General features: G+C 39.8%; 2 protein-coding genes across 4 annotated transcripts in view; one reads left to right on the forward strand and one right to left on the reverse strand.

Moving 5' to 3' along the window:
* The window catches only part of LOC307144837 (hatching enzyme 1.2-like), a gene marked incomplete at its 3' end in the record, with an annotated part of 14,039 nt that extends 13,264 nt beyond the window's left edge, over positions 1–775 (reverse strand). For both annotated transcript variants that reach the window (XM_079847427.1, XM_079847426.1), the window contains exon 1: positions 486–775. In XM_079847427.1, coding sequence (XP_079703553.1) covers positions 486–668 — 183 coding nt within the window. In that variant the 5' untranslated portion in view covers positions 669–775. The remainder of the gene's footprint in view (positions 1–485) is intronic.
* esrra (estrogen-related receptor alpha) overlaps positions 1–12,258 on the forward strand; it is a 17,761-nt gene extending 5,503 nt beyond the window's left edge. For both annotated transcript variants that reach the window (XM_079847421.1, XM_079847422.1), the window contains 6 exons: positions 2,539–2,955; positions 3,331–3,447; positions 3,563–3,676; positions 3,873–4,040; positions 7,209–7,478; positions 9,838–12,258. In XM_079847421.1, the coding sequence (XP_079703547.1) occupies positions 2,544–2,955; positions 3,331–3,447; positions 3,563–3,676; positions 3,873–4,040; positions 7,209–7,478; positions 9,838–10,091 (1,335 nt within the window). In that variant the 5' untranslated portion in view covers positions 2,539–2,543 and the 3' untranslated portion in view covers positions 10,092–12,258. The remainder of the gene's footprint in view (positions 1–2,538; positions 2,956–3,330; positions 3,448–3,562; positions 3,677–3,872; positions 4,041–7,208; positions 7,479–9,837) is intronic.
* Positions 12,259–13,513: the final 1,255 nt, after the last annotated feature.

A 13,513-nucleotide genomic window follows, 5' to 3' on the forward strand; every position in this document is an offset into this window, starting at 1 on the left:
CCGAGTGATTTGATGATAAGATTTGACTTATGGGTCGAAAAGTAAGTTGCTTTAAAACGTACTGGAAATATATTTAGTTGTTTGTAAAATAGTTACATCAACAAGCAAGATTTGGTTTTAATAAATAGCATTAAAACGTAACGTTACATAAACTCAGCCGAGAGGAATAAATGAACATCGTTTAATGTAAATGAAAGAAGGCTTCAGGTGACTTTGTTTTCACGTGTTGCTGCAATAGATCTGGGGCATATCAATTATGATAAGCTGTCTTATTAATAAAACGTAATAAACAGTAATATGTTTCTACATTCATGTTGCTTTTCTGGAGCAAATATGCCACGCCGTGATGACAGGGACCACGTGATTACGTAATAACGCGATGACGCAAAAGAGCGCTAAATCGTTTTGAAGCGGCTCTTTGAAATGAACTAGTCGAAAGAACCGACTCACTGTTGGACTTCTCATCACCTCATCAAATTTCTCACCTTTTGAAGTCCACCTTTTCTATGTAATGAGCCGCATCGGAAATCACACATCGGTGAGGTGTGACCCATTTGCGTGAACTTCTGCGGGAGAAACGCCCGTGCGTGATGATGATGATGATGATGATGATGTTGGAGGTTGGCACCACATGATTCGTTTGCCCCTTTTCCTTTGTAGTCTGTCATTTAACAGTTTCATGTGTTTGAACCGGAACGTCTCCCCATATCCGGTTCGTTCAGTTTGATGAGGGATTTAGAGATCTCAGCTTGTCCTCACCATGAGCGATTGGATCATTTACCTCCTGTGAAGCGGCGCGTGTCCTCACTGTAGCCACGTGATTGGGTTCAGTAAAGTGCTCAAAGAACAAGGCAAAGCTAAAGAAGGAGACCAAGTGACATGTAAGCGTCATTACTGTTACTGTGGATTTCCTTCACACATATTCATCATATATACCACATTCTGTTGGTATAGGTTAAATTCAGAGTTCAGGTTAATGTAAGTGTGGCAGAGGCAGAACGAACATGTTTGGCAGAAAGTACAGTGGACTTGGAGGCAGTGGGGCACAGTTACATTCTGCACACTTGCCAAAGTTACAACACATCACATCCAATCAGGTGAAAGGGGAATAGTGTCTGTGTGATATCCGCTGAGGACAAATAAAGGTGGAAATGTAGTTTTTGACCATAATACGAGTGGCAGAGAGTCTATGATCATGTTGTCAGTCCGTATATGTGCATTAACCTATATATATATTTCAGAAAATGTATGACTAGCTGCTCAATCAGAAAGTCCACAACCCCAGTATTGCTCCAGTAATCATGAGGAGCATAAATCATTGCTGGTTGTGTTCCCTACTTGGCAGTCGTTACGCATCTTGGGTAATTTTTTTATGTGCGATTGTGATAGACCCTTTTTCTTTGTCAGATACATTTTTTTGCATAAAATGGCAAGATCAGCAAATTTAAGAAATGGCATCATAGGTTAGTTTATCCCCGAGGGGGGTTTATGAACTGTGGGTACCGTGGAGCGGTTAAGAGTCTGTAGGGCATCTTTTGTGGAGGTATAATTAGACGTTTGGTTCTCTGTCCTGGATTAATGACCCTAATCTGGTGTGGACTGAGGCCATGGCACTGGGATTATGGACAGATTTGAGCAGTACAGTTCAAAAACTGTTCAGAGTCTTCCCAACATAACACTGCGTGAGAGTGAGGACATATAGGTGCTTGTTCGTCTCTGGGCTCGAATGCTGTTTGCTTGCTCAGCATGCACCTGCGTGTTAACAAAAAGAAAAGAGCAAGGATTACTGAAAAATAAACAGTAGTCCCCTCATCTGTTTGCCATTTATTGCTTCTTTACAAATTCTTCTTTTAAATTAGACTTGCTGCATTTACACTGTAAGGCCTACTGCACATATTCAATATTTAGACACGCATTGGATTTTTTTTGTCCTGTCTGTTTACATTCACTTAAGACAGTCTGATTGTGTGCATTGATGACCTGACAAGATTCCCAGAGGCTGACAACAGCACAGTCTTGGATTGAGTTAGTTTTTAGCAGTAGTCTTCACAGATTTAATATGGGGTGTACTTTCTCCTATTAAGGGGAGGTGGTTGTTCTCAGTAACAGTAATTAACTTTTCCATTAAGGTTATATTTGCCCACTTAAAACAATTTCCGGTGGCTTTTGTACTTTTTATAAGGCATTTTTTTATGCTAACCTTATCAAATGTCATGTTGTCAAATTTTTGAGTGCAATCAAAAAATTAGAATAAGACTATAGGGCTGTTACAATTATGTAAATACTGTTATAACATGAATTTTTTTTAGATATCAAATAAAAAAAATTTAATGGCTACTATACAACCGCAAAAACAGATAGTATTGTCTAAAATGTATCTCACTTAATATTAACTTGAACTGTTGTATAAAATCAGTATCACATTTGCACGCGTTCCGATATTCAGGAAAAATAGCATTCTTTCTTGACTTCATCAAGACGATGATGATGAAGTTAAAACTAAAAAGGTCCCTCATTGTCTCCCATATTTCTCCTCAGGTATCATGTCTTCCAGAGAGCGACGCTCTGACCTGTACATAAAGGCTGAACCCAGCAGTCCTGAGGGAGGAGGAGGAGGCGGAGGAGGAGGAGGAGGAGTAGGCGGCGGCGGGAGGACCAGCCCGGGAGGAGCGTCCTCAGACTCCTCTCAGAGTGCAGGAGGGGGTTCCAGAGGAGAAGGCGCTGGCCGCTACTCCCCGCCCCTTTACACCCCCGCTCTACGTTGCCATTTTAAGGAGGAGGGTGCAGATGGAGCCGAGGAGGGCTCCACCGGCAGCGGGGGAGGCCGCTGCAAGTATGCACTAAGCACACTTCCCAAAAGGCTGTGCCTGGTGTGTGGAGATGTGGCGTCTGGCTACCACTACGGAGTGGCTTCATGTGAAGCCTGTAAGGCTTTCTTCAAAAGAACCATACAGGGTGAGCATGTCATACTGTGTTACAGATTCACTTGTCGTTACAGATAACTTGTAAGTAAGCCAAGCCCGCTAGTGTTCTGAATCAGTGTTTCCTGCTCCCCTTTAGTCATGTCTGACTCAAATTAAGCAATAGCGGTTTTCCCTATCATCGTTTTTTAAAGTATCATTACTGACTGGTTGATCATATGACATTTAGATATTTAAATAAATGTAAAAAGTATATTTTAAATAATAATTGTATTATTGAATGGTATTTATTGTTTATAAATATCTAATATTTTTTATGAAGAGCAAGTGGCTTCTCGCTACAAAAACATAATTCTATAGGAAACACTGCTGTGAACTCTAGTGTAACGTCTTCACCTCCATCCAACAGGCAATATTGAGTACAGTTGTCCCGCCTCTAATGAATGTGAGATCACCAAGCGCCGCAGGAAGGCCTGTCAGGCATGTCGCTTCACCAAGTGCCTCAAAGTAGGCATGCTCAAAGAAGGTGAGGTGGCACCTGGCCAGCACAACCAGTCCTCTCTCTTACGATACCTAAGTACCTCACAGTGTACGGTGTGCCCTAATCCTCTTTCTGTGTTTGGTGTGTGCGTTCGGTGTAGGAGTCCGCCTGGACAGAGTCAGAGGAGGACGGCAGAAGTACAAGAGACGCCCAGAGGTGGAGAATGCCACGTACCAGAGTGCACCGATACCTTTAAGAAAAGAGGGAGAGAAGGGTAATCAAATATTATTTGTTCATTTAATTATTTTAAATGTTTTTAATAACTGCTTTGTTTTTATATTTTTATTTTATTTTATTAAAACTAAGTCTTTTTATTTTTGAAAACATTGCTCGCAATTATATAATTTTGTACATTTGATAGATAAACTTTGGCTTGACTTGATTATTTAGCTGAGTAATGTTTCTCTCAGGTTCATCCAGCATCATAGTGTCTCATCTGCTGGTGGCGGAGCCAGAAAAGCTGTTTGCTATGCCAGACCCCTTGCAGCCCGACACGGCCCAGCGCACGCTCACCACTCTCTGTGATCTGGCCGACCGGGAACTAGTTGTTATCATCGGCTGGGCCAAGCACATTCCTGGTAAGTGAGCGCAAGGAGAGGAACTGCGAGATGGTTGGCAAGGAGACTGTTCTGGTGTCGAGCTACAAGTTTCTCACTCTCCTGTTACTTAAATTAAGCCAAAAGTAAAACTACCACATAGTTATGCCTTCCGCGACCTTTGACAACATGATTCACTGCCTGATTCATATTGCACATGAAACTGGAATGTACTTTCTGGATCTGGTAAGCTCTTCTTTGATTTATTGTCTAAGGGCTTAAATGGTTTTATATCAGTTTGCCTGGAAACATAGTATTTTGGGGTTAATATGGATTTGGATAGGGTTAAGAGGGTGAAAAAAAGTCATTGGATTGGATTGGATTTCATCAGGAATCCCCTGCCAAAGTTTACCAGTTTAGTGGCATCAAATCTTTTTTTTTAACAACTAGTATTGTTTACTTTTTATATATACGTGTATATTTGCGTATTCTGCTTTGTTAGTCTGGTAATTAGTCTTATTTCCTGCTGTTTTTTCATGGTGGTCTATTATTATGGCTTAATCTATGTGAGATAAATGGCATGATAATGAAAACATAATGAACAGTGGTTTTACGTTGGTCAGACAGTGGCTATTGACTGAATAATTAGCCATATGGACCAGATCTTATGAAGGGCTAATTTTTTTCACTAGAATTAAGTAGTGTAATGGTACTAATTTTAGCCGCAAAGGTCCCCTGCAGTCTGTGCCAAGAGTAGCAGACATCCTCTTTTAAAATATCCTCTTTTACTCTGTGGTAAAAAAAAAAAAAAAAAGTTACTCATGTTTACTCATTCAAATTCTTGTTCTTCTTGATCTTGATCTAGTTATACTGATGCTTTTTACTGGGAAAAGTGTTACTTACTAGCCAAATACCACTAATATACTTGCCCCCGGTTTCATAGACAAGGCTTAAGCTTAGTCCAAGACTAAAATGCATGTTTGAGCTGTTTTAACTGAAAGCAACTTAACTGACAAATCTTTGTTTTGTCTCAAGATGCAAACCAGTAATGTTTTTTTCTAAGGCACATTTATAAAAGGGACTTGAATGTCCAAATTGAACTAAGGCCTAATCCTGGCTTAATCTAAGACCTGTCTGTGAAACCGGGCCTTGGCGTTTGGAAGAAGAGCAGATCAGTGGCAAGTTCAAGCTCAAACCGGTGTGCAGAGTTTTGCTTTGGTTTTCGGGTTGAACGACATGTTTCCTGGAAAGGTGTGCATCGGGGTTCGAGATACGTTTTCTCTTGTTTGGTGGGTGTGTCAAAAATGTGAGCCCAATCAGCAGCAACATGTATATAAACCACGCGGTATTAAAGAGACAGCTCGCACAATGGGTCCAAGTAAAGTCGTTTATACATAATATAACTCTGTATACGCAACAATTGAAGATATTAGAAGACATGTTTATCGTAAGAGTTTTATAGTAAAAATATAGCATATCAACAGTGATCAGCAATAATGATAAGCCTAATACTCACAATAAAAATAATACGTCATATAGATCATAACACAGTCTCGGAGGTAAGAAGTGGATTATCCTTCACCTGAAATGTTTGTCTTTTCATCCTGAAATGCGAGGCAAATGTTGGATCACAATAATTAGGAATCACATTTTCCACAAATCCCTTCACTCAATTGGGATGTTCTCTTTTATTCTGGACGGCAAGGACAGTGACTGTAACATCGAGTGTATTTTTCAGTATTAAACACGTATTTATACCAATTTCATCAGGCTCTGAAAATTCTTCAAAAAGAACACAAAGAATGGCCTTCTCAGCTGCCATAGTTGCAACTCTTGCGTCATCGTCAAAAAAAAAGTTTCGCAACTTTTTGTCGGAGCTGAACGCAACCCAGATGCCAATAGACCTTATTCAGAGCAGCGCCATGACGGGTATGAAAGCAAGGATGTGAGGGATAGACTTATACTGTGTTTTCAATGGCATCTGCTGTAAAGCTGTATATCACTTATAATTTTCCACAGCTCATGTTGTCTGGAGTTTTTTTGTCTACTGAAACTTCTTAAAGATATTTTTGCAGTTTTTCATCAGCAGAACAATCCAAAAACACATTAAATAACAGTACAACCCACTGAAGAGATGTATGTCTATCCCTCACAGCCTCGCTAAAAGATGGCACTTAGAAATCAAAGATGGCGCTGCTGTGAATAATGTCTATGTGCCAATAACAGGCTAACATTTTAAGAGGCTATGACAATGCCAGCTAGAAAACAGTAGGAGCTTGTTAATCAATGATATTTGATGTTTCTCACATTTCTGCACTGCTGGAAAGTGCTGATCAATCACACCTTTCTGCAGAGAACAGGTTCCTAAAGAAAGATTATAATTGAAGGGAACTGGAGCAAGTGAGTCAGAGCTACAGTCAGAATGTGGAAGACTTTTCTCCTAATTGCTGTCCGAGCTCAGTCTTGGAAGGAGCGAATTCAAGTGCTTTAGTCAGTCTCTGGCTATTTTCAAGACCTCCAATTTTAGAGCACTATTGTGAGTGTCCACTGTGTCTCTGTACTCATCATCAACAACTCTCATCCACACATCTCTCACTGTGCGTGTCCACTAGATCTGAGATGAGCAAGCCTTTCTTAGTCTCTGTAGGAGGTGAGCAGCTGGCTTTGCACAGGATATTATGGGATTGACAGTGTCAAAAGGCTGAGAAATGTTCAACTTTACCTCAGAAATTGGCATTTTTCGCCACTTATTTGCATAAAGGTGTTGACATCTGTCATAAGCTTTTCAGAATTTACCAACAGTGCTGGAATTTCGCATCATGACGTTACTATATTGAATTCATATTTCAAAAGCAGTTTCTCAGAATCTCAATGCCACTTTCAATACCAAGTCAAAATAAAGGAGTTAAAAATTGAAAATACAACAATATTAATTAAAACGTCATGTAGCTTTTCTCAATTAAGTGAATATTGCTTCAATTTTTTTTTTAAATAATTATTCTGTAAACAGTTAAGTGGTTTTCTCTTTTTCGTGTAATTTAAAAAAGTTTTTATTAATATTACTGACATAATAGACTGGCAGATCTTTTTGACCATCCTTTTGCATTGATTTAAGTCTGTGTTTGTACATTTTGAGCATTTTTTTTAATTACATTTTTTGCACCAATGGACATGTATTGACAAGCTCTCTCTTTTTCCTCCCTCATCCAGGCTTCCTCTCTCTGTCACTGGCTGACCAGATGTCCGTGCTGCAGTCGGTGTGGCTGGAGGTGTTGGTGTTGGGGGTGGCTTACCGCTCTCTCGGCTGCGAGGACGAGGTGGTGTTTGCCGAGGACTTCGTGCTGGATGAGGAGATGTCTCGTGTGGCCGGTCTGACCGAACTCAATGCTGCCATCAGTCAGCTCGCACGCCGTTTCAGGGCCCTGCAGCTGGACCGTGAGGAGTTTGTCATGCTCAAGGCCATCGCGCTCACCAACTCAGGTGCGCTTCCTGTCCAGATTTTCCTATTAATGACTCATTCATTCCGCTTCTATTTTTGTTCCCTGACCGACTGGTTACCCTCTGATCAAAACCCGCCTGACCTGACTGAGTCACCCAGTAATTAAGACCAGACCATATTCTGTTTTGTGTCGTAAACGTACCTATCTTGTCACTGTCTGCTTGTACGAATTCTTCCCCCACCTGGAAGAACCCATGAAACTTTTGATTACTGTAAATAATAAATTCAACCCTCGTATCTGCTTCACCCACAGAATCTGTATTTGTTATGCAAATACTGGGAGTCGCATGCTTTGAATCTTGAACACACCCAAGACCTCTTCCTTATGCCTCACAGATCTGTGTGTACATGCTAAACATTAACCCCCACCAACAGACTTATCCATGGGTCAGTGACATTTAGCACAAGTGACAACAGTTAATAATTAGCACAAGATTCATATGTATCAGATTAATTGAATTGTTGCTCCATACCTGCATTTGTAACTGCTTCTCTCAGTAATCCTCATAAAGCTAGACTTGGGGCAGACAGAATTTCTTCGAACATCACAACAAACCGAATATGATGTCAAGCTCTTCATTATAATAAATCACAAAAAAATATACACTAGCGTTCAAAAGAGTTAGTATATTTGTTCGTTTTTAAAGAAATTCATACTTTTATTCAGAAAAGATGCAGTAAACTGAGGTATGCTTCTTTGAATTCAGCCCTGATTTAAATCTGTAATGTTTAGGTCCTCTATTGGTCAAATGTCTCCACGACTTTCCAATTCACCAAACTTGATCTTTCAGGTTTACATCTACATAATTTTATGCAAATTTTGCATAAACTAGCTGGATTGAAAAACCAAGATTCAAAAAATGTCCCCATGCACATACAAAATTTAAACATTCACTTGAGGTGGAGAAATGTTTTATTTCAGTTAGAAGGTCTGTGCATAAACTATGATGGAATCACATTACTAGATACATTAATTTATTCATTAATTTCCTATGACTGAATAATTTGCTCTGAGAAGAAAAGAAAATATTGTTCTGGTCATTTAGATATGCCAAAATTATTGGCTAATAATTGATACATCACTCCAGATAAAGCATCTGTGACCAAATTTCATCAGAGGGTTTTGTCTGCACGCTATTATGTAATTTATTCAGGGTTCCCACACCTTGGTTAACTTCAAATTCAAGGACCTTTCAAGGACTTTCCAGGTCCAATACCCTCAAATTCAAGGACTTAATGTGGGGACACATTTCAAGAGAGAGCAAGGTTACATCGTTTCAGCGGTTTAAGCCTATTTTTGCCATGTTTCACGCTGTGTCTGTGAAACATTGAGGTATCATCGTAGTAGTTTCGTGCACATTTGAACGTCATGGCAACGTACAACACAAAGTACCTCACGCGGGAAACACTTAACGTAACGTGTAAATGCGCGTAACTAACATAAATCAAGCAAGCTAGTATGCATAGGCCTAGCCTGGGTTTCCCCATGCTGCCTTGCACACAGCGCGATTTTATTCACGCTGCTAGGCAGCCTGGACACCATGGACCAGATTTTCCCCTCAAAAAGGGAACCAATCACAGAACGGGGAGGGAGCAGCAAGACGATGACGATGCACCGAAGCAGTTTGTTTATATCTATGGATCCAACATGGCATCAGACGCGAAGTTACCTTTCGATGCAGCCTTAGATAGTGTTCTAAGTAGTTTAGAACGCAAGTTTATTTCGTCTTCTTCCTCGTCCAATTTCTGTCGCTCTACATACGTCATCTGGTATAATTGAAACGATTGGCTATGAGCTATGTATAGGCGCATTTGATAGACATTCGTAGCGCCCAATAAACGGCTCTGGGCATTCGTAAACCACGCCTCAAATACGAGAAAATGAACATGTGGTTCCCAGACCACGTCTCAATGAGAAGAGGTCTGACGTTAGCCAGGCTAGCATAGGCCACAAACTGTTGGCGAAATAACACATTAGCGGACTGGAGGGAATAATACGGAATTTTTTCCTGAAAACTTCTTGCACAAAATAAATTCAAGCACTTTCAAGGACCTGTATCTATGTATGTTTACTTTCAAGGATTTCAAGGACCCGTGGGAACCCTGTTTATTATATTTAATAAAAATGGCTTCAATAGTAGTTACTATTTCTATTTTGCACTAGTGTCTCTGGAAGTCAGTAGCTATTTTGTTCTCATGAACACTTGGGATAGAAATGTTTGATTTATTCACAAATTTTTGCAGTCTTTCACATAAATTAATTAGCACCCTCACTAGAATGACATAATGATTTATTTAGATATGATGGTCTAAACACTCGTCCTCTTCTCCTCTCTTCAGATTCGGTGTACATTGAGGACATGGAGGCCGTGCAGAAGTTACGGGACCTGCTGCATCAGGCTCTGCTGGAGATGGAGGTCCAGCGACGCCCTGACGACCCCCAGCGTGCCGGACGCCTCCTCCTCACCCTGCCCCTCCTCAGGCAGACCGCTGGCCGGGCCCTCACCACCTTCTACAGCATCAAGACCCGCGGCGGGGTGCCTATGCACAAACTCTTCCTGGAGATGCTGGAGGCCATGATGGACTCACCCTAGAGAATAAACGACGGATGAATGAAGGATGAAGAAAAAGGGCAAAAAGTTTGCCCAAAGTCTTTTTGCGTGCGCAAGGGCTACAAGAGCCAAAAGAGAACTTTTTTTGGGGGGGGGGTTGAATATGAAGACGCTTTGTTTAGCTGTCCGCCAGTACTGCAGTCTTTCACATCCAATCCTCCTCCTCCATTTGATTTCAATGGGTACCACGTCAACATAGGCTTGGGTCAGTTCAGACACTTCATATTTATATCAGTCAGTGTTAGGTGAACCACACACAATGTGTAATTCATTACTGTAAACTCAGAGAAATTTACGTGCCAAGGGCGCCTACTGAGACTGCAGCAATATGAACTCTTACCTGAATCGTACGATTCAGCGATATCTCCTCATTTACTGATAGTAGGCCACCAATCACTACAGTTATAATCAAGCGATTTAAGCTTTCTTTCTCTCCTTAAATTGGTGCATAAAAGGCACTTGTGTAAAGTTAATGTCTTTTATAATGCACTCGCCATACTACAAGTGCTATCTAACTTTGTCCCGCTAGCTTTTTTGTGGAATATGCAAAACATAAGTCAAGACTTACTGGAGAAAAGACAAACTTCAGTTTACTGGTGTACACTGGTACTGCAATTATACTGCAACATCATATTACGGAAAGCAATATGAAAGACTTCATGACCCATTTGATGTCAGCCATTTAAAAAAAAAAACGAGAGAGGCTGCCCTGCCACGTCCTGCTTTGAAACTAAATTTAGGTGTGGAGTAGCCGCATAAGAAAGACACTTTTTTTGATAGTAGAAAATTTCCAAGAAAAGCAGGCCGTCCTTTGTATAATAGCCAGTTGTTTTAAAGATTAACATCGTTTTGGGATATGGACTGTGTGAACATGGGTACTTATAAATGCTGAACTGAACCAACAGTGCGTCTAAATCAGGGTAAACAGGGAGTTTGTTCCTCCTGTAGGCCACTACTGTAGTTTTTGTTTTGTTTTTTTGCTGTGATCATTTGTTTGGACGCCTCGGGACCTTCCGGGGACGTCCTCGATTCTTCGGATGACACTGGCCTGCTTGTGACCGATTGTCAAGCTTTTTCATTCGTTCAGAGGAAAGATCATATTCCGTATTGTAATACACGGACGCAGTCGGACAGTCTCCGTCGTTCTGTGATATTCAAAGTCAAACTGAAAGCCTCTGTGGTGTAGAGCAACATTAAATGCAAATTGGAAAGCCTCACGAGATGGGCTCCAACAGAGCCGTCGCTTCGAGACTCTTCGTTGGGTTCTTTTAAGACATGTTTGCGTAGTCTCCTCATAGTTGTTTGTTTGCAGACGCTCGTCTGTTATTATATGCAATCATACTCCGTTTAGAGTGCTACAACTCGGCTACCTTTTATTTATTCTACACATGTGAAAACAGGAGGAAGAAAAGCCAGTTGCCATTTTGGCCTCTTTACCAATTTAAGTACTAAAAATGAAAAGCACTGATGTGCAGAGACAGACCTCGGAGGTGACGCCACATTTTCAGGGTGATTTTCACTGTATGATGTTCGCAGCAATGATTGTATGAGCTCTCTGAAAGTGGTTCACTGCAAATACACGCCATAGACGCAGATGGAAAGAATATTCCACGGTTGATATTTCTGATATTTTCAAGCTCAAGACTAGTTTCAATCTGGGTCTGCAGAGTTTTAGCCCAAAATACAAAATACAAAAGACGTATTGTGATTCAGGCCTTTTGGATGATCATACGAGTTGCTGTTGCTCATTCTGTGCTCATGGCATGATTTTAGTTTTTGGTTTTCCATATACTCTATGAAGCTTGGCCTCAGGTTTGGTATTGAAATAAAGCAATTCATTTGGGAGATTGTTATAAAATGTCTGTTTTGTATTGAATTGTTTTTTTAGATTTCTCTTCTTGTGGTTGAAATACTAACTTTAAGGCATATGAAAGCCAGTGGACATTATATTCCTGTCTTTTTTTTGTGTGTGTGTGTGTGTGTGTTGACATTTCTATTCAATATAGTATTGCAGATTTCAGGCACTAATATACGTGTTGATCACTGCAAAACTTCCTCTTTCTCTGTCTTTTCTTTAAAATACTGCCAGTTTGGCTGTTATGGGAATTTTTGGTATATTTCAATAAACTCGATATCATTTTTGATTCAATCTATATGCGTTTATCAAAGCTAAAATACACGTTTTTTCCTAACATTTCAGGAAGGTTTTTTTTTTTCTTTTCTTTTATACACAGGAGTTAATGTCTCTCCTAAGTGGTTATTGGGATGTCATGATTTGTGTACATAACCACGAATGATTGGGTCCATTCAAAGACAGCTGTAAAATATGTCAATGTTTGTGTCAATAATAACTCTAATATAATGATGATATTACAGTAGTGTTCATAATTGTAAGCATTATATAAAGCCATTTTGTCTGTCAGACTTAGAACATAACAAATGATTGAGAGATAAATTAAATTCATGGCTAGGTGTTTTTGTGTGTCTGTGTATATTTATGTAAATGAGCAATACCAGAATTTACCAAAATGTTTGTTTTCACATTTTACTGTATATTCATATACTGTAAATCAAACCTCAACAGTAACACTAGTGATAACAGTCAATAGTAATAATAAGTACAGTAAAGAGCAAATCAATATTTGTATTCCAAAATATTGTATTTAAAAGATTAAAATCTATTTTTTACTCAATTTGCGGATGTTTGTTAATATTATTGTTCTGGTATTTGTTTTGGTTGAAGTCAAATGATTGTAAATGTCTGTGCTTTGTTTCCTTTTTGTAAAGCTCAGTGGTTCAGCAGTAGTAATACACTTTGTTCATATTGAATCACTGTGAAGAGAAAGCAAACACTAAAACAACGGGGAAAAAATAGAGGTATTTTAAAATATTGTCAGTGTCAATGTTTTTTGTAATAAATTAACAAGCGTCAGTCATCACTTGTCTTTGGATTTCTATGTCGTTTTGTCATTATCCTGTCTGTTGTTTCATGTGGTCGGAAACAAATCGTCAATTTGAACTTTAATAGGAAATCAGTGAACATTCATGTAAAGTCTTTGGTCCATTCCATTGTTTTCATGTTGTATGCAAAGCTGCAAATGGTGCTAGTATTTCATTGATAGATAGCTCCCGTTGTTTGCAGTTACTTTAAAAGTACATTTATATACATTTATCGATTTTATAATTCGCTTCGTACCATTACACAGATAAGTCACTTACCTAAGTGAGTCAGACGGCGAAGTAGTGCAAACTGTAACGTATTATTGGAGAAACATCACATCACTCGCACAAGCATCGCACCACCTGCATACATGTAAACTCAATACTGCCCCCGTGAGGTTAAGTGCTGTATAACCTCACACTCGTGCACGCGACCAGCGGGGAAACAGCGCCATCGTGAGGCC

This window comes from Squalius cephalus (genome assembly GCF_949319135.1).
Source record: "Squalius cephalus genome assembly, chromosome: 17".
Classification (NCBI taxonomy): Eukaryota; Metazoa; Chordata; class Actinopteri; order Cypriniformes; family Leuciscidae; genus Squalius; species Squalius cephalus.